This window comes from Elephas maximus, chromosome 14 (genome assembly GCF_024166365.1).
Source record: "Elephas maximus indicus isolate mEleMax1 chromosome 14, mEleMax1 primary haplotype, whole genome shotgun sequence".
NCBI classification, from domain to species: Eukaryota; Metazoa; Chordata; class Mammalia; order Proboscidea; family Elephantidae; genus Elephas; species Elephas maximus.
In genome coordinates, this window is record NC_064832.1 from 65,204,307 (window position 1) to 65,225,875 (window position 21,569).

At 36.9% G+C, this 21,569-nt stretch overlaps 1 protein-coding gene across 2 annotated transcripts in view; it reads right to left on the reverse strand.

Annotated features, from left to right (window-relative positions):
• DIS3 (DIS3 homolog, exosome endoribonuclease and 3'-5' exoribonuclease) overlaps positions 1–21,569 on the reverse strand; it is a 31,220-nt gene that overhangs the window by 7,537 nt on the left and 2,114 nt on the right. For both annotated transcript variants that reach the window (XM_049853425.1, XM_049853426.1), the window contains exons 3-16: positions 21,124–21,317; positions 20,407–20,480; positions 16,724–16,891; positions 15,151–15,315; positions 13,877–13,990; positions 13,607–13,744; positions 12,632–12,778; positions 12,136–12,252; positions 11,784–11,885; positions 10,022–10,086; positions 9,844–9,928; positions 8,112–8,239; positions 4,891–4,977; positions 1,226–1,382 (exon numbers count right to left, since the gene is read on the reverse strand). In XM_049853425.1, coding sequence (XP_049709382.1) covers positions 1,226–1,382; positions 4,891–4,977; positions 8,112–8,239; positions 9,844–9,928; positions 10,022–10,086; positions 11,784–11,885; positions 12,136–12,252; positions 12,632–12,778; positions 13,607–13,744; positions 13,877–13,990; positions 15,151–15,315; positions 16,724–16,891; positions 20,407–20,480; positions 21,124–21,317 — 1,741 coding nt within the window. The remainder of the gene's footprint in view (positions 1–1,225; positions 1,383–4,890; positions 4,978–8,111; positions 8,240–9,843; positions 9,929–10,021; positions 10,087–11,783; positions 11,886–12,135; positions 12,253–12,631; positions 12,779–13,606; positions 13,745–13,876; positions 13,991–15,150; positions 15,316–16,723; positions 16,892–20,406; positions 20,481–21,123; positions 21,318–21,569) is intronic.

Sequence of the window (21,569 nt, forward strand, 5' to 3'; positions counted from 1 at the left end):
ATTCCAGTGAGGGAAACAGTAATTCTATAACGCGCAGTAAATTCTCAGACAGACGTAAACAGGTAAGCATGGGATCCTCTGGTGGGCAAATAGCCAGCAGCACCTAATCTCAACAGGAGTCAGGAATGCTCCCTGAACAAGACTCAAGAGGGAAAAGGATGGTGGTAGCAGTGACAGTATTTCTCAGTCAACAGTTTGTGCTTGTCTAGTCTGTGCTGGGAAAAGAAAATCAAACCAGGTCTAAATACTGAGTATTTGCTTTGCAGATGTTATCCTTCCCTTCAAAGTAGAAGTAAAAACCAGAAACAAAATAAAACTGTACTGGTCACTACAACTCAGTCAGAAGAAATGTCCTGATTCATCAAACTTAACTTCTTGGTCCTACATAGACAAGTAAGTCAAAAATTCTTTACTCCTGCTTTTACCCAAGTCTCAGGAAGAAATAAGACAATGAGAGAAAATCTCCCCATTTACAATATAAGCCTTGGAACAAGGAGTGAGAAACTGATTTTGCTCTAATGAATATGGTAGGATTAGGCCCACCACAGAGGTCTGAGCTGAAATCATAGGTCAACAATATCCTTTTAGAATGATACTCTGAGAGCCAGTACTACTACGTCCAGATTTCTTCTGGACAGGAAAGATGGGGCCTGAACAAGTGATCCAGAGAAAACCAACTAAATAAACATCAATGAACTAGAGGCAGGGGATGCAAGCAGCTGGTAAAACGGTGCCCTTCCTGTATTTTTCTCTTTTCCATGCATCCAGTAAATTGAATTCTTTCTTGGGTACATGATATAAAGACGGCTTGAGGTGGAGATAAGGAGAAACAGAACAGATTGCTTGTAAATCCTCTGAAGTTAGTCCATTCACAGAAACTACAAACACAGGCATAAAGAACATGCATAAAGGCACAGAGATATGGAAGAGCTTAGTACTTCCAGGACACTATAAATAACAGTCTGGAACATCCGGCTTTAGCAGAGAGGGCCCTTAGTTGAGGTGCAAATAACATTAAAGAATTTCATTAAGCAGGGAGATTTCAATGTGGGCAGAGATGACTTCACCCAAGTTAGATGATTTTTTTTTGATCGAAAAAATTACTGACATATTTTTTCCCTCAAGAAACAGTAAAACATTTATCGAGTTGTGAATATAAACTCTTGAATGCAATGGGTAGATCGCAACACAAATACAAATGATTCTTCAAACTGTAGGAACTTACCTTGGACTTAGCTGCCTTAACAAGAATCTCATAATTTGATGGAGGAGGAGCTGGGTGTTTTCGAAGCAAAGCATGTTCAGAAAATTCTTCATGAATTTTTTTTGCAACAGAGATATTGGCAAGTAACATAAATTCTTCCACCATGGAATTTGTTTCTCTGCCAACGGAAAAAATACTAAATAAGGAACGAGAATCTGTATTTCTTACCTATTCAGGTTGGCTTTTTTACCAACAAGATAAAGGGAGCATTTCCTATATAAACATTCAGCGTGTATGTACACATGTGTATTCTGGCTCTTCCATTTCTCAGCTACTACACTAACCGTCACCTTCATGTATCTACTGTGTGAGTGAATCTCATGCTAGAAGTGGCTTTCCAATTTGCATTCAAAAATACAAGCTTTACTAACTCTGGTAGTATACAACATTAAGCACTTTTACCAGACCAAATCCAGAGATTTATTTAATTTAAAATAAACAAATGAAAGTTTACTAAGGAGAATTAAAGCAATTTAGATTATATAAACTCTGGCTTAAAAAATTAAAAATTTCACCAATAAATCACCAGAATTAAGAGACCATACTTACAATATGCCATGAGTCAGAACTGACTCAACAGCAACTGGTGTAATTTGGGTGCTTAGTATGGCTCAGACTTTGAACTATATATATTACATACGTACACAGAGGCACACGTATGTTATATGTACGTCTATACATATGTACACACACATATACGGAAACCCTGGTGGTGTAGTGGTTAAGAGCTAAGGCTGCTAACCAAAAGGTCAGCAGTTCGAATCCACCAGGTGCTCCTTGGAAACCCTACAGGGCAGTTCTACTCTGTCCTATAGCGTCGCCATAAGTTGGAATCCGCTTGACAGCAATTGGGTTTTGGTTTTATATATGTAAACATATATATATACACACACGTACATATATACTTACATACATACATGTGTCTGTGTGTGTGTGTGTATATATATATATAAATAAAGTAATCCTACGTAGTAGTCCTGTTTTTCAGATGAGAAACTGAGCATGCGTGACGCTACTCTCTTGCCCAGTGTCAGTTACTAGCAATGTTAGGATCCCAGGTCATGCAGTCTAACTTCAAAACTCTTAACCAACATGATACTGCTCTTCATTCCATTTCATGTAGTTATTCTACGTACATTTAAAGCTTAATTTAGAAAATGATCTGCCTTCTTTGCATACGGCTTTCTCCCAATTAACTGAACATGAATTATTAATCCTTCATTCATGCTTCCGTTTTTAATAGTAACCAGTTTCTTCTTGATTCTTACTCATCAATCCCAACATGTGTCAGAGCAAACTGTGCTCCATAGGCTTCTGATGGTCAATTTCTCAGAAGCAGACCGCCGTGCTTTTCTTTCAAGGAGCCCCTGGGTATACTCCAATCTTCATTTCATTTGGGAGCCGAGCACATTAACGATTTACAGCACCATCCAGGGACTCCATTTTCAATAGTAGTATTCTATAAGTTCTTGGTAAGATTCTTCCAAGTATATTAATTTTTAAAATATTAGGAAGACCTCCATTCACACCTTTAAAAATACGGGGAGATCTCTTGGGAGTGTGCTTTTTCTTTCTCTCGATAAGAAAAAATGGGTGATGTTCTACTTTGGCAAAGCTCCAAGAGTCAACATTTTCCCCAAAAAAGCTCCGAGTATTGGGCTAATTGTTAGTTTTAACATTAGACATATCTACGCAGAAGTTTTCCCTATGGCATTTTTTTATTTTAGCTTCAAAGCTATATAGCACCTACTGGTCCTAACTAGGAGCCCTGGTGGGACAGTGGTTAAAGACCTGCCGTTGCTAACCAAAAGGTTGGCACTTTGCATCCACCAGTTGCTCCTTGGATACCCTATGGGGGCAATTCTACTCTGTCCTATTGAGACAGGGAAGAGATTGGGCTGGCTGAATTAAATAAGGGCTACACTTCAAGGCCCTATGTGCTCAATCAGCTATAATTAAATCTAAACCTAAGAACAGGTTTAGATTTAATTGTAACTTTTACTGATGGCACCGGAGAACTACCTGTGATTAACAAACTAGGTGCTTAGACAAAATAAGGGGCTCCACTTCAAGGCCCCTGAGCAGCTATAAATTACTGATAATCCTCCTGAATTGTTTTTCAAGGCCTCACCAGGTGCAGGGCATGCGCAGTAAAGATCAACATGGTCTACAAATGACCTTTCACATGAGACAAACATGAGCAGGGACCCCTCGCTGAGGCTCGAACCAAGATCCAGAGGCATCATGCATGCACAACATCCCAGAATAAGTCCTCTTCAACATCCTGGCAGCCTTTGTGACAGACTCCATCTTAGCTCCAGCAACTTCTGTGAGGAAGTCCATCTTGAATTCTAACTGTGTGTGCACGCATTTGATTTTCATAATCTCTTCCCTTCTCCTAAAAATCTCCGCCCATCTAATGAATAAAGATAATGCCTTTTTCCCACTTAAAAACTTCTCTAAGCCCTAGGAAATCTTTTGTTCAGTGAGAGACTGGAGGCTAGCATAGGTGGAAACGCCTCTCCATCTCTCCCTTGCAAGGCTTTTTACTTTCTTTCTGTCCCTAATAAACCTTTGTTCATGTGGAACTGCTAAGCTTCACCTGGTCATTCTTGGTCAGAAGATGGTAAGAACCTAGGCAGGGCTTAGTCCCAAGCTGGGAAGCCCTGCCCTACAACACTACAGGGTTGCTATGAGTCAGAATCAACTAAACAGCAATGAGTTTGGTTGGTCCTAACTAAAAAACCATTTTTAACCCTTGGTAGTCTACTAGAAAAGTGAAAATGCATGTTTAACTTCAGAATTACCTTATACAAAAAGAAGCAAGCACAGAAAAGAGGCCTAAACTTTGATTTAATTGAAAGTATTCTTGATTCCTAAATCTTACAAGCCAATAAAACGATAACAGCAATAGCTAATATCTGAACATTCTTCACAACATCCTATGAAACAGGTACCATTATCAATCATACTTTATAGAAAAATAAGTTGAGGCATACAAAAAAACCAAACCCATTGCCACTGAGTCAATTCCTACTCATAGCAACTCTGTAAGACAGAGTAGGGCTGCCTCACAGTGTTTCCAAGGCTGTTATCTTTACGGAAGCAGACTGCCACATTGTTCTCCTGCAGAATAGTGTGTGGGTTCAAACTGCTGACCTTTTGGTTAGCAGCTGAGTGCTTAATCACTGTGCCACCAGGGCCGCTTAAATTGAGGCAGAGAGAAGTCAAATAACTTGTCCATAGTTATATAGGCAGTGAGTGGCAGAAGTAGGATCCAAACGCAGGCCAAAGCTCAGGGTCTTGATCATTTTCCTATCCTACCACAGTATAACCTATATTAAAAAACTGAGCAATTAACCATGAAAATCTTCTTTTGCTTACCATAACTATTACTAGTCAAGTTGTAATACACCATTCATCAAGACAAGCCAATTCAAATTGGAAATTTTTCTATTAAAGTACTGATCCCAGTTTTATATATTTAAAAAAAAAAAAAAACCTAGAAAGTGAGATCATCTTTATTTACTATATATTTTGTAAGCCATGAAAATCTATAGAAATCATACCCTACATTACATATAAGAACAAAATCTTACCTACTGCACATCACAAAAATGACATACCTAAGTTCCTTGGTCTGCATATCTATAGGGTCATGAGTTTCACTGTCCATGTGAAATCGAACTTCTGGGGAAGAAAGAGTTAAAGCCCTAAACAAAATTTAGAGGGAAATTAGTCATGTTAGCCAACAGCAGACAGAATTCTGGAAATGATCCTTTTAAAACAGAGAATGACTAGAGAAAGTGTGTATCAGTTGTTGTTCTTAAGGTATGACCAGCTGCTAAGTTTTATGATCTATTTTCATGAATAGCTTAGTATTTTACAGATCTCAGACCCATTTAAGGAGGGGACAAAAGCAACACAACGAAAATCTTAGTCCCTATGCTTCTCAGTTGGAATATTTTCTGTACCCAAATGATGATTTTTTACTGAGCTACATGCGTTTGTAAACAATTTTTAAAATAAAGGTAATTGCAAGCATATTTGCTCATGAAAACAATGTATTCAGTTATGGGAGGAAAGAGGGAAAACAGGTAGTTGCTACAGAGAGAGCAGGTACATCACAAGATCCACAGTTCAAAATCTTCTTCCATGTGGGTCCAACCAACAGGAGGCTGACTGATACATTATCACCAATACGTCACCAATGTTGATCGCTATTGATATTTGAAGTCTAGGTGTCAGATCAGGCTAAGTACTTTCCGTGTGTGATTCATTCAACGAGCTGTCAAGCTCTCCTTTGAAAAGCAAAGTCTCAGAGACTAGTTAAGTTAATGTTTCTTCACACCTTGATACTTTTACCAGATCAGCTCCTTATCAACCCAAAACTAAGAATTTTAGTGAGGATGGGCAACATACAGCAATCAAGGAGAAAGGAAAAATGACAGAGGGAAAAAAATGAGATGAGACGGGGCAAACTGAGATTCTGAGCTCTTTTGTTCCTCGACCCCTCACCTCTACTAGAAGGGCTGCAGAAGGAATACCAGCGGGGGAATCTCAACAAACATCCCTCTCTTGCCTCACAATACTTTAAACAAAGTTCTGCATCAGATTTAATGTGTTTATTAAAACATAATGACTTAAAAAACAATGGTATTGACCAACATCTCGATCATTTTTTTCAGAGAACACTTAAAATGTTATGTCTATCCAATGTACTACGTAGAAACCTGCAAAAGCTGGAAATCGACAGGACTGCTTCATTTTTCCAAGTCTCACAAGTTTTCTGCTTTTGACAGGGTGCAGTCTTACAACTTTTCTATTGCTCTATTAGTGGAAAACATTTGAGTTTTCCTTCTCTGACAGGCTTCCATCGTACACAGGTTCCCACTTTTGCAGGTTTTACTATACTCCTCTTCAGAAAGGCAAAAGATGTCATAGTTTTTCTACTGATTACCTTCCCTATTCACCCTAAGACTAAGAAGATTTAATGACATGGTTTATAAGTCAATGACCTACAATGTAGAAAATTAAAATTATAAATCGCTCTTAAAGTTAAAAAAAATCTCTTCCTTGCCCTAATGATGATAAGCTAGGTTACAAATGCAAATTTCCATCACTTACTTTAAACTACCAAAATAAATATAGCTTCAAAATGTGTTTTAGTGACTATGCTTTTAAAACAAATTTTCTAAAAAAATCTTTACACAAACTTTCTTCTGAAACTATAAACTCTCGATAAATATTTGTTGAACAATGTGCCATTTCACGTGTTATAAATATGTCTCTTCATACAATCTAAAGAGAAAGTATTTTTCATCCTACTTGAACGAAACAGATCTATAAATTCTGAGTAATTCAGCAAGAGAAGAATTTTGAATATTTTTACAAAACCCAATTATGGTCATCTTTCTCACATCTAAATGGCATGCTTGAGAAACAGTTTTGCTCTTGGTTGATAACTCTCATTGGGTTTTACTGCATCCAAACGATCCTTATACAATTTCAAGTTTCGTATTTAGGGTCATATGAAAAAGTCATAGAAAAGTGGGGAGATTGTGGAGGCAGGGATGGTTCGGCAAAACAATCTAGAGCAACACTATCTAATGGCATTTCTGCAGTGATGAAAATTGTTCCTTACCTACACTGTGCAATATGGTAGCCACTTGTCACATGTGGTTACTGAATAGGTGAAATGTGGCTAGTGCAACTGAGGACCTGAATTTTTAATTTAATTTAAACAGCCACACATTATGAAACAGCACAAAACTAAAGTCTGCATTACCCAACGAAAATATTTTTACTAAATAACTGCTTGAGCCCCCAGAGAGAGACATCAACATCTGAAAGGCTCATGTACTTAGGTTCCTCCCATACCTGTTTATAACTTTCAAGAATTTTAGTTACTTTACTTAAACAAGTTTGGGTTAGTATTCCTCACTTTATGCCTTTTGTAGTTAGACAGGCAAATGTCATGATAAAAAAAACCTACTGCCGTTGAGTTGATTCCGACTCATAGCTACCCTATAAGACAGAGCAGAACTGCCCCATAGGGTTTCCAAGGAGTGCCTGGTGGATTAGAACTGCCAAGCTTTTGGTTAACAGCCATAGCACTTAACCACTAAGCCACCAGGGTTTTCAAACGTCACGATATAATAGCTAAAAGGAAACCCTGGCGGTGTAGTGGTTAAGAGCTACAGCTGCTAACCAAAAGGTCGGCAGTTCGAATCCACCAGGCGCTCCTTGGAAACCCTATGCGGCAGTTCTACTCTGTCCTATAGGGTCGCTATGAGCCGGATTTGACTCGATGGCAATGGATTGGTTGGTTGGCTGGTTAATAGCTAAAGACCCAAATCTACCACTAGCTATCAGGTCTCTGGGAAGACTGGTCTGTAATTTTTAATTGTTTCAAAAATGAAGAGATTGGATTAAACTCTAAAATCTTTTTCAATTCTAAAACATATGGAGGATATCGTCTACATTTACTTAAGCATCTGAAAACGAGTGTTCAATCTGGAACCTACTTTCTAACTAAAATAAGAAACAATCCACATAAAAGTCTTAAGGACTTCTTGCCTTCCTGGCATTTCTTCAGGATATTTAACTCAAACATACTTGTTTTTAGCACAACAAATTACAAGGACAGAACTTCTGAACAAGCATCAGTTCAGAACCAAGTTGCTAATATTTAAATGGCGGCTAGAAATTGGATGTCAGCTTACTAAACACTTCATCACTGCCCATGATAAAACACTTTTAAATTGTCTTACAGCATTTTAAAAATTATCTTAATACGAGCATAAATGAATTAAGTCACAACTTAGTGGATATTTCCGAAACATACCCTTTCTCAATTCTTCGTTTTTTCAGAATTTTAGCTAGTTTATTTAGTCCACGGAGACTAGTGGTGATATCATCATTCATGGTTGTTGAATCAATTCTCATCTGAGCTTCAGCATATGTAAGAGAAGCCTAAAAGGGAAACCATAATAACATAATACTTATAAACGATAAAACGGGTTTACTGTGCTCTCATACTTCCATTACATGAAATTCTTAATTTCAAAAAACCTAAAATCAGTAACAAAAGAAGAATCATTTCTGGTCCATTAACTCTTATCTGCGACATTATACCACACAAGCAAGCTTATGTTAAAACAAAGTAAAATGGCAGTTTCGTTAGTGAAAAAAATAGTTAAGCTATAATTACTTTCATGTTCCAATTAATGCACAAATATTTAGGTAATGCTAAAATATGAAGGCAAATTAGATCTATTCTCTGATAACACCTGAAAAGTGAAATCCTTTGTGTCATATTCAGCAGGAAATCTTATATGCAAAGTTAAGTACCTGAAAATGTGATACACTGTACTAGAAAATATTTACAGCAATCTCCAACTATAAACAACCCAAATCTACAAACAGCTGTTCCTGTTCCTGTTCCTATTTAAGGAGCCCTGCTGGTGCAATGGTTAAGCACATGGCTGCCAACTGCAAGGTTGGCAGTTTGAACCCTCCCACTGCTCCACGGGAGAAACATGTGGCAGTGTGCTCTTGTAAAGATTTACAGCCTCGGAAACCCCATGAGGAGGTTCTAGTCTGTCCTACAGGGTTGCTATGAATCGGAATCAACTTGACGACAAGTTTTATTCTTATTTACTTCCTCATGGGAAATCATTATTTTTTAACTGTTTTTTTTTTTTTTTTTTTAAGTAGCATCAGAAGTAAAACAAATCAAGAATAGCAGAAAAAAAGTTAGATGATGTCCAGGTCAGATCAGACTCCTGGGAGAGCCAATTACCAAGGGTTTTTCTTCTAAAAAGGTTTTATGTCACGTTCACTAAATTTTTTTCATACAATTTTCTTACACTGACCAAGTCTGAGAAAATTATAAGCCCATTCCTACTTAAGAACACAAGTCGTGGAAGACAAACTATTCACACATATTCAGTTTTACACTGCCTTCTTTCCAACCACTAGCTGATCAGAATGGAAGTAACATCAAAGAGAAAGTACGTAAGTTGGAATAAGGATCATTTTAAGAAAGCGGGTTTGGGAAACCTCAGAAGCAGATTTAGGTCAAAATGAGGGAGAACATAAGGGAATCTAGGGAGAAGTACTAAAAAGGAAGATAAAAACCAATTGATTCCAACCTGTCTGAACGTAGATCTTAGACTAATTTTACTGGAATCCAGCTGATTTATAGTATTGTTTCAATCAGAAAATGTGAAGGCAAAGAAAATGGTGTAAACCTTAAGTTTTAAAACACTACCATTTATAAGCTGGCAAAATTGCAATTACAGAGGTTCCTGCCTGAGCTAGGGTCTAAAGTTACCTATTTTGTCTTCTCAGGTACTTAATTTTTCAAAGTTTCTGAATACAACACAACTGACACTGAATGTAACTTTTGAATAATACCAATAATTAATCAGATAACTGAAAAAAAGCAGATTTTGCAGCAACACTAGAGAAAAAAATTACTTAACTTAGTAAGCCCAGCTTTTTCAAAGCAATCTACAACACTGTCAGAGAAGTACCAAAGATTTTAACCAATAAAGATGAACCACGAAACTAACCTTTGAATTAATGGCACTTTTGGTAAATCTTGTTTTCAAGATTTCAGCGTTATGATTCATTTCCCAAATACACGAAAACGCCAGCCTATGGAGAGAAAATCGATAGTACCAGTTAACAGGAATCAGTTAAAGAAGTAAATATAATGTTCTTATGAAAAAAAAAAAGAGGCATAAATACCTGTCCACATTACATCTTAAGGAACACAAGTTAGAGCTAAGCAACTCTGGAACCATGTCAATCCTCTGTAACAGATAAAAACAGAACCACAGATTGCTTAGTTATATCCGTACTTTCATTAGACGTTCTATCCTCCAGTAGTATTACTTCAACAAGAAAAAGAGAAGAGTGCTTTGATCATTGTGAGCAGGAGAACTCAGAAATTGTGAAATAGTCTATTTCTACAAAAGTACTTATCTAAAATGTTATGGAAGGAAAGAAAACTGGACTGCTTAACAGTGGATCTAAGTTTTAGTCCTATCTCTACACTAAACACCCTGCTGTCCTTTGAAAGTCTTAACTCTGGTCTGTGTAGTAATTTGTGCTAGACAATTCCACAGGCTCTCTGAGCTAACTGGACTTTTTTCCAATGCTTAATACAAACTACATGGTGTTCCAAAGATGCTTAAAATGAAAGACACTAAATTTATGGAAGAACAGACTAAGCTTAAGTTTCCACTCTACTTTCACAATTTCTCTCAAGTTTACCGAGTTCATACTCTAAGAATAAAAGATAAACTGCAACAGAATAGATTCATGACTTAAACTCTATAAAAACTAGAAAATACATTATAGCTAGTTGCTCCTAGATAATGAGTTACATGTGACACAACAATTTATATCAACTACACCTATCCACCTGTTATTTGGTCCCCTCAGTAACAAAAAAATGTTGCAATATTTTCACTGATTTAAGGCCATTCTATGCTATGTATTTCCTTTAGCTATCCGAAACTATGACTGTCAAATTTCAAAAGTGCCCATGATTGTTACAAAATAGCTATGTACAATTAATTTAATAGTTATCTACCGAGTTTCACTAAATTCTTTCCTCAAGAAACACTTCAGATAACTTTATTATTAAAAATAAATTATATGCACATACAGGTTTAGGGTCATGGTTTCACGGCCTAATAACATGTTCAGTCCTTCTGTTCTACCTCGTAGTTCGCTGGGTAGTGCCTGGGGTCTTAAAAGCTTGTGAGCGGCCATTTGAGGCACAATAATTGGTCTCTACTTATCTGGACTCATAGCTACTCTACAGGACAGGGTAGAGCTGCCCCATAGAGTTTCCAAGGAGCGCCTGGTAGAGCAACAAAGGAAGGAGAGTCAGGAATAGGAAGAGGATATGGAACATGTGGCTAATTGCCTCCATGAAAAGCTGCCTCCTTTGCCGTGAGACCAGAACTGGATGGTGCCCAACTACCACTACTGAACATTTTTATCAGAGATTCTGCATAAGAATCCTGATCACAAGGGGAAAATTTAAACAGAATTTCAAATTTTCATGCACTCCAGACTTTCTGGAGCCACGGAGGCTAGATGAACTCCTGAAACTACTGCCCTGAGAAAACCGTTAAGCCTTAAACCAAAAATAGCCCATGAAGTCTTCTTAAAACCAAACAATAACTTAACTGAAAAGAATGTCTGCCTTGAGCACTGTGCTCTTTTATCTATATGGGATCAAACTGACACCAGCAACACGGAAGGTTACATAGGAACCTTAGGGGGCAGTGAGTTTATGTTAATGAGGGAGGAAAAACTAAGAAAAAGAGGGTGAGAATGGCTGCACAACTCGAAGAATGCAATCAATGTCACTGAATTCAACATGTAGAAAAGTAAATTGGTATACTCTGTATATTCTCAACAGAAAGATTAAATTATAAAAAAAAAAGTAAAAGTATGCATCAACATTCCAATTTAAATTCAGCTCATTATTTACCTTTTCACAAAGATACACAGTTGTGCCTCTTCTGGCTGACTCCTGATCCAAAGCATTTCCTGGTCTAATGAAATGGCTGACATCAGCAATGTGAACACCAACCTCAAAAGGTAAAAATAAAAAGGTGTCAATATGCTTAACTGGGTAAATGAATTGATGAAGTTTTAATGCGAACAAACTTAGCTAAGTCGAAAAAGGACTCAGTCACCTTTGACACGTGCCTATCAGTTCTCGCAACCGTAACTATACTTGGCATGAGTCATCACAAACAGAAATTCTATACTGGTTCAAAAGAAAATAAACTCAAAAACAGAACTGTACTTGGTTAACAAAGTCATTACAATACAAATACCTCCAAATTTCCATTTTCAAGCTGTCTACAATGTAGGGCATCATCTATATCAGTACACCCTGGTGGGTCCACACTGCAAACACACAGATGCCTCAGGTCTTCTCGGTACTTCATGTCCTGGATGATGCCATATAACAAAGAAATCAACAATGACTTTGACACTACTACTGCAACAGAGTTTTCATGAGATCAACAATGTTTATACAAAGATCTGTATTTCCTTAATGATAATCACACATTACGATTTGTAACTAGTAGTAGTTACGTAACATTTGAAAAAGCTGACACATCCTAGCATCTCCTCTAGAAAAATCTGCCTTTCAATAAAGAAGCAAATGGTTTCTGTGGTACCCAAGAGTGCTATACCTAACTAAGTGCTGAGAGGAAAAATGCCATGGTTTCTACATATTTAAAAGCACATATCAGGTTTTTTTATCAGGCTTAAACAAAACTAGCTTTGATTATTTACAACGATATTAAGAATTTTTTAACTTACCTTCTCAGTAATGGCCCAGGGCATCTTTGGCAGAAAGCTGAGAACAGCCTGAGAGAAAGGCTGATGGGGAACGTCATGTTCAAGTAGCAGAACTTCTGTTTCCGTCTCTTTATCTCCAGCATCACCTAAATTTTTTACAAAGTGTCCCTAAAACCAAAAAGTATTCTTAGAAAGGCATATTTCACAGCTTTTGGTTTGGCAATTTATATTTTATTATGAAATTAAATTTCTGAGCATTTACATACCACTCTAATGTACCTAGGAAACCCTGGTGGCATAGTGGTTAAGAGCTATGGCTGCTAACCAAAAGGCTGGCAGTTCGAATCGACCAGGCGCTCCTTGGAAACTCTGTGGGGCAGTTCTACCCTGTCCTATAGGGTCGCTATGAGTCGGAATCGACTCGATGTCACTGGGTTTGGTTTTCTAATATATCTAAGAGTTCCCATAACTTCTTAAAAGCAACCTCTTGGTAACAAAACTGAACACGAAAGGACCATTCAGGTGATTTATGATGGAGACTTTGTGACGATTCATCTCTTCTAATCACAAATCCCATTACCACTGAGTTGATTCTATCTCATTAATCACAAAGCATCTGTTTGTTTCCTACTATCTTTTAAGTTTAAAAAGTGTTTCAAATACAGTGGCTTCAAAATGTATTTACTAGTATCTATTTAGATATAGGGTTGCTATGAGTTGGAACTAACTCGACGGCAACAGGTTTTTAGATACCAAACATCTTTTTCATAGTTATCACCAATAAAAATTTGTTGGAAATTTGGGCAAAAATAACTACAAGATTTACATTAGAGTTTCATCAAATTGGATATATTATTTATTAGGTAGCATTATGAAAAACTTCTAAACTTCACTACAAATTCTATACAAAAGTAGATTCTATTTTCATTAAAAAGCAATTTTACTGTCAAATAGTTAATAAAATATCTTAAAATAGAATTAATAATTTAAGCTTACATTTGGGTATCTGGAATTTCTGGGCCAACCATCAATAGCAACAATAATTCTCCGTCCTTCTAACGTGGAAGCCTGTCTGGTTTCTATCCGAATTCGAGGGATTCTCTTATCAGCAGGTGTAAAGAGATGTCTTCTTGACTGGTGAAAATAAAGAAATTTACCAAAACGGAAAAAAAAAAAAGAATTTGGGGGATGGGGGCACGGGGAGGGCTACGTTTTATTAAATGTTCAGCATTTTTTTAATTACACGGCAACACGTTCCTTACTCACCTCCTTAATATCAGACTTGGAAAGCATACCACAATATGGTCTCCAATTCCTTTTTATTATTCCAACAACTCTACCTGTAGGCTTTAACATTTTTTCATTTACAGCAGTCTTAAGCTGAGATTTAAAAATAAAAATAAAAATCTTCAGTTACTGCTCCTCTAATTGTAACGAGGCAATTTCTCTCCAAAATTAGAACATGTATATGCATACTAATACATTCAGGCATTAAATTGTGACATAAAACTAAAGAATCTTGGTACTTCAAAATTCTAGGCAACAGCATACCGAACTACTCTAAATAGCTTCATAATAATAAAATAGTACAAAACCAAACATATATATATATATACATAAAACCTAAAAAAAAGTTAGAATTCAACTCCTTCCAGTTTTAATATGAGGATTTATTGACTAAAACATGTATATGGCTTCGGAGTTAAAAGACTAAAGTACTAATTAGATGTGTGGATGACTACCTGCCTTTTAAAAAAAACCCAGTGCCAGCGAGTCAATTCTGACTCATAGTGACTTGCCTTTTAGCCTCTATGAATTCATTAAAAAGGAGATGGATCTTCAGTGTTCTTCTTTATGCAAAATAAAAACCCAAATACTGTTTATTACTAGAAATAATCAGGATGCTGTAATATTTCACCTCTAACACTCGTCTGGGCTCTCCAAGGATAAAGTTACAATAAAATACTAGAGTACTGAATATAATCTATAGAAAAAAGACCTACTAATTCCAATTATTTATATATTCTTGTTATTATAAAATTAGGAAATAATTAAATAGATCATATCAGATAGCCTTTTTAATTGGTAAGAAGTAACTGAAAGCATTTGCTTCATAATAAATATTATGCCAACAGAGAAGTAATTATTAAACATATGTAATTATAAGGGCCCAGAAATCTAGTATACTAAGAGAATTTTCTAACATTACATAAAAGCATTTCAGAACATTTTAAATTTGTGATTACTTAGATCTCACTAGATCAGATCATATACATACTTTCAAGTAGAATATAGTTTCATACTCAAGTTAATAAGTCTTTTTGCACTAAAATTCATTCAGTTAATTTAAAGGGAAATTACTTAAATGCTTAGAGGGAAAAAAAGCCAACTATGTGTAGAACATGTATTAAACCTACAGAACTATAATTTCATTTGATAAATCTGTAAGTAACAAAACCTGTTCAGCTTTTTCAAAGCTGGCACATTAACAACACAAACTACATAGATCAAAAAAAAGTAAAGGCTGCTTAGTTTCATACAATGCTTTCTCTCTCCTCTTCTCTCTCCATGTCATCTTCATTCTGACCTTCATCGTGTAAAACCACAGAAGACGGGGCCACCCACTGACTCCTGGGGAGAAGCTCCACAGCCACAACATCTTCATGGATAGCTCGGTTTAAATTTCCAAGTCCTTGTAAGATTATCTGAAGAAAAGAGCAAATGACACGTGCTCAAATATTTTTCATAGCAAAATCATGAGAAGGGAACCTAACAAAAGTTTATTATACATACTCTGATGTCTCTATGTATCACTATTTCTCCTCCATATATGTCTGTACATTATATACACATACATACATACATACACCGTGTCTCATAGCGACCCTATAGGACAGAGTAAACTGCCCCATAGAGTTTCCAAGGAGCGCCTGGCGGATTCGAACTGCCAACCTTTCGGTTAGCAGCGAGTCAGAATCGACTCGACGGTGGTGGGTTTTGGGGTGGTTTATATACAGTGTATATATGTGCACACAGGCATATACACATATGTGTGTGTGTGAATATATCCATATATGGAGTCACTTCAGTCCTTTTTTTTTTTTTTTAAGTCCAGTTCTACTTTGTCCTATAGGGTCGCTGTGAGTCGGAATCAAGTCGACGGCAGTGGGTTTGGTTTTGAGTCCGGCTCAATTTCTCAGTATCAAAATATCAAGTAAAAAAAAAAAACGAATCAGAAAATATGGGTTGTTTTCATGGCTCCACTATGTGGAAATAGATACACACTAGTAGTATGAGATATTGGGAAAATTCTTTAACCTTTCTGAGTTTCAGGGCCCTGATTGGTAAAGTGAAAACAAGAGTATCTACTTTTATAGGATGAGGTGAAAATGCAGCGTTTAGAGCAGTCAGAAGAGTACCTGGCAAATAGTGACCACTCCCAAAACAGCAGCTGTTTGTTTTAAGGTGGGAGGAGCACTCGGGAGCAATTACATGCCGTGCAAATGCTACTTTCCATGACTAGTCATAATACATAAAACAGAAGCATCCGTTTTTTACTATTTGATTGACTCTAGACATTTATTCTCTTAAAAGCAGTCTATCAGACATGAATTGGACTGGACAATGGGTTGGAGAGGGATGCAGGTGAGGAGTGAGCTTCTCGGATCAGGTGGACACTTGAGACTATGTTGGCATCTCCTGCCTGGAGGGGAGATGAGAGGGTGGAGGGGGTTAGAAGCTGGCGAAAAGGACACAAAAAGAAAGAGTGGAGGGAGAGAGCGGGCTGTCTTATTAGGGGGAGAGTAATTGGGAGTGTGTAGCAAGGTGTATATGGGTTTTTGTGTGAGAGACTGACTTGATTTGTAAACTTTCACTTAAAGCACAATAAAAAGTATTTAAAAAAAAAAAAGTAGTCTACTAGAAACTTCTTTTCCATAAACAGTTTCCTGAAAAAGTGATTAACTCTACAAGTATCTGTGACCTCCCATATAACTACCTTCAAAATGATAAATTGGGAAGATAAATTAAATTCTCATACAAATTTTTAAATATTAAAAAAAGATAATGAACAAAAAGCATTTCTGTGTGTACAGAACTTCTCTGCGCACTTGCCTCTTTGTCTTCTTCAGCATCTCCATGCACCCATACTGTAGCTTCTAAGTAATTTTCCCTACTAGCTCTGAATGTTCCTTGAAGGTAGGTACCAGATTTTATGCCTTGCTGTAGCTTACTTAAGGGAAGATGTTCTGAAAATATTACTTTTCCACTTTCTATTTCATTCTGTGAAATAAGCAAACCAAAAGATGCAATTAGTAAGTCTTCTGTACGCTCAATATACAACTATCACCACTATCAGGTGATTAAAAAACAAAACAAAAATCTCATTATGGTATAAACAACTCTATGCATTTGAGAGACTATAAAAATGAAAAAAAAAATTGTTTTCTACTCTTAAGGCAACTTACATAAATATTTCCATTTCTTAAATTACATTTAGGAGTTTAGCCACGGATGCATTACTAAGAAACTCTGTGTGTTCTTCTACTGCATCCCTCCCAAAATAAACATTGGTAGCTGAGTGATCAAGTGAGCAGGTAGAGATGCAGAGGCTGATGTGAAGCCTCAAATCCATGAGAAGACTGGGGCTACTGTAAGTATAAAAAAAAAGCATTTTTTTTCCTTGGCCATTTTAAATAAGAGGTTGGCTGGGAACTGCTTCAGATTTACTACAGTACTTGTCTTGATCCTTAGAGACCTCAATATCCCAAATCCTGCCTGCTTGGCTCTTTTAATGTCCTTCCTAATTTCCTACTGTAATTTTCCACTGTTTAAGATGATGTCACACTTTCCCCGTTTTGCTAAACTCTCCAACTCCCGTTTTCTCTTCTCACTCTCAGGTGATGACCTCAATCCTCATACTGAGAATTAAAAGCAAGCCATAGAAAACTATTTTGTCTCCCCGCAACTGAATCTGCCAATCTTTTTATAGCTATACCAAAACCTCAGCTTTCTCTACTGTAACAATGCATTCATTGCATTCCATTGAACGTTTCTTTAACTGGAGTACCACATACCACCTCTTCTCTATTCAAGAGCTTTATCCTGCAATTATCTTCTCTTACCAGAATCAGAATTTTCCCTCTCTACTCTAACATTTCCACCATTACATAAACTTATACTACCAAAAAAACCAAACCAGTTGCCATCAAGTTGATGCCAACTCACGGCAATCCTGTGCTTTCCAGAGCACAACTGTGTTCCACAGGGTTTCCGATGGCTGTGATCTTTTGTAAATACATAGCCAGGCCTTGCTTCCAAGGGTCCCCTGGGTAGATCTGAATCGCCAACCTTTCAGTTAGCAGCTGAGTGCTTAACCATTTAAGCCACCCGGGGACTCCAAACTTACTATGATAATATGTGCTATTAAAAATAAATAAAATTTGGGTCCCCTTCTAGACATGGGACTGATTCTTTGCTCCACTTCACAACAAAATGCCACAACGCTGTTGTCTGTAACTGCTGTATATATCTACTTCTGTATTTCCACACCCTCATGAATTCACTCCAGTCAATATCCTTCCTCAGTCAACAAACCACTACTGTCAAGATTACAAATAACATACTACCTTGGCAAACTGAATGATCCATTCTGTCTTAATAGAGTGGAAAAAAACTGATCTTGCCCTCCCTGAGACACTTTAACATCCCCATTATCCTTCCTCTGTTTTCTGTCTTTTATTGGTAGTTCCTTTCAGTTCTTCTGCTAACTCTCCCCTGATCTCTAAACGGTGAAGTGCCCCATGGTTCAATTACAGGCCCTCTTCTTTTCTCTATCTACATTTACTTCTGTTATTTAGTCCCATCTTAAAAACAAACAGAAACCACCTTCTCTTGACCCACTTGCCCTCCAACTCTAAGCCCATCTGTCTCCTTCCCATCTCAGCAAAAACTACTGAAAGTGCTACAACACCATCTTTAAATTCTCTTTACCCATTCTTTCGCCTACTTCTGCCAGACTTCTGCTCCCCATTACCACCAAACTACTTTTGAAAGGCCCTTCACAACTTTCATATTGCTAAATCCAATCATCAGTTCTCAGACCTCATTTATTTGAGCAATGTCTGACATAGATGGTTACCCCCTCTTCCTTTCTGTACTTGGTTTAAAAGAATTCCATATTCACTTAGTTTTCTTCTTAGTTCTCTTGTGGGTTCCTCCTCATCCTTCCAACTTCCAAATACTGGCGTGCCCAAGGGCTCAGTTCCTGATCCTCTTCCCTTTTCTATGTACATTCATTCCCTAGATCAGGAAATGGTAATTTATGGCCTGTGGACCAAATCTGGCCCACAATTTGTATTTGTTAAATAAAGTTTCATTGGAACACAGCCATGCACATTTGTTTGTCTGCCGATGACTGTTTTACTACCTGGCCCTTTACAAAATAGGCGGCCAGGGAGGAAATATTTGCAAATCTTATACCTGATAATGTATATTCTTATGCAAGAATACATAAGGAATTCTTGTAATTCAGTAAAAAAAAAAAAAGACAACCAAATTTAAAGATGGTCAAAGAGCTTGAATAAACATTTATCAAAAAAAAAAAAAACAGCCAATAAGCACATGAAAAGACGCTCAATATTATTAATCATTAGGGAAATACTAATCAAAATCACAATGAGATACTACTTCATAACCACCACGATGACTAGAATCAAAAAGAGATACAACAACAAGTGATAGCAAGGATGTGGAGAAATTGGAGCCTTTACACATTGCTGGTGGGAATGTAAAATGGTATAGTCACTTTGGAAAACAATTTGGCAGTTCCTTAAAAAGTTTAAAGAGCTACCACAAAACCCAGCAATTCCATTCCTAGGTAGATAGATACTCAAGAGAAAGGAAAACTCACTCTAAAAATTAATGACCTACACAACAAATTCTAGGTCCTCATTATTTTTCCCATTCTACCTCATCTTATGACTTCCTTTTATCCTTCTTTGGGCTTTATGATCTCTGCCTGCCGTACCTTCTATTGTAATTGTTGTTACATTCTGTTGCTTCCTTTTCATTTGTCAACCATCTACTAATTATTCACACATCATTTATTCATTCAACGAAGAGTGCCACTATATGCCAGATTCTACTCAGGTTGCTAGGGCTATATCAGTGAACAACACTATTTTAGAAAATCAGCTCTTAAGAATGACATTTTGATGGGTCTGTTACAGTCACTCTTGTTGTTTATAATCCATTTCCTATTCTAATACCAATTTATCCACTACTATGGACTGAACTGTGTCCCCCAAAGTGATATGCTGAATTTCTAATCCCTGTACTTGTGAATATGACCCTGATGGGAAATACAGGATTTCTTTTGTGATGTCAATGAGGTCACAGTAAAACAGGGTGGATCCCAAATCTTCTGAGTGTTGTTTTATAAGAAAAAGAGCAGAATAGACACAGAGACACCCACTAGAAAGACTCTGTATAAGGTGCCATCTACAAGCCAAGGAAGGCCAAGAGACATCCGGGGCTGCCAGAAGCTGAAAGAGACAAGGAATGATTTTTCTCCTTAAATTCAGACTCCTAACCTCCAAAACTGTGTCAAACTAAATTACTTTTTTTTAAAGCCACCCACTTGTATTTTTGTTGCTGCAGCACTAGGTAACTAAGATAAAAAAAAAAACTAAAAATACCCACCAATATTCCAATGTTTAAATTTGGTAACTATAAGCCTAATATCCCAAAGTGGTTATTTTAATATTTTCACTTTTCCAAAACAAACCCAAACATACCCCTTCTTCAGACAAACAAGCAAGACGATCTATGAGTTCAGGGTTAGCAGTTAGGCTCTTTACGTATTCTTCACCTGAAAAATAAGTTTATGTTGTTCTTGATAAATACGAGGTTTTTTCTTTTTTTTTTTTTTAATTTCCTTAGATACAAAAAAGCATGGGTAATCTTGTTTGTGACAGTACATCTGTCAATTTTCTTTTTGGGGCAGGGGGAATCCATTGGTGTGATCATGTTTAAGCATAGGCAATGGTCAAGTATATCTATGAACTTTTATTGCTAAGCCAAATACAAATAGCGGGGAGAAAACTAACAGCGACTGGGCACCAAAACTCACTTAGCTTAAAAACTCCGAAAAATTAAAAAATGCAAAAATGTGATATGAACTTATACCCCCAAAAAACAAACCCACTGCCATTGACTCAACTCTGACTCATAGCGACCCTACAGGACAGAGTAGAACTGCCCAATAGAGTTTCCAAGACTACAAATCTTTATGCAAGCAGACTGCCACATCTTTCTCCTGGGGAGTGGCTGGTAGATTGGAACTGCTGATCTTTCGGTTAGGAGCTGAGCACTTAATCACTGCGCCAACTGGGCTCTCTGTGAAGTTATACAAGACTATGCAAATACTAGTTAAGTGAACATCTGAACATGGGTCTGACAATAAGTTTTATAGGCACTTGCAAACATGCACTAATGACTACATTTAGACTTACATGTGAAAGCTGGTATCCCTTCTTCTACAGCTTTCTCTTTGTTCTTCCTGTCATTTGTTATGAAGATAACTTGCAGCTGATTCTCTGCTGACATTTTCTTCAAATGTTCATTGTACCATTTCGCTGCCACTCGAATAGCTCTATCATTTCTGTCATTAGCATTTTCTCCCTGTTCTTGTTCTACATAGGTTTCTCTAAATGTAAAGAGATTGAAAAAAATGAAATGAAAGGAAAACAACCAATAGAACAGGGATATTTAAAAACTGGTAGGACATAAATGCTTAACAACAGCTAAACTTAAAAATCAATGATATATCCTGCTGTTTTCTCTTGAATGTATTCAGAATTATACCTCAGAGAAGAAATAAATAGGACCCTCATAGTTATACTTTTAAAACAATTGGCTTGGAAAAGAAAATTATGTTGTTCGATGGGAAAAAAAGAAT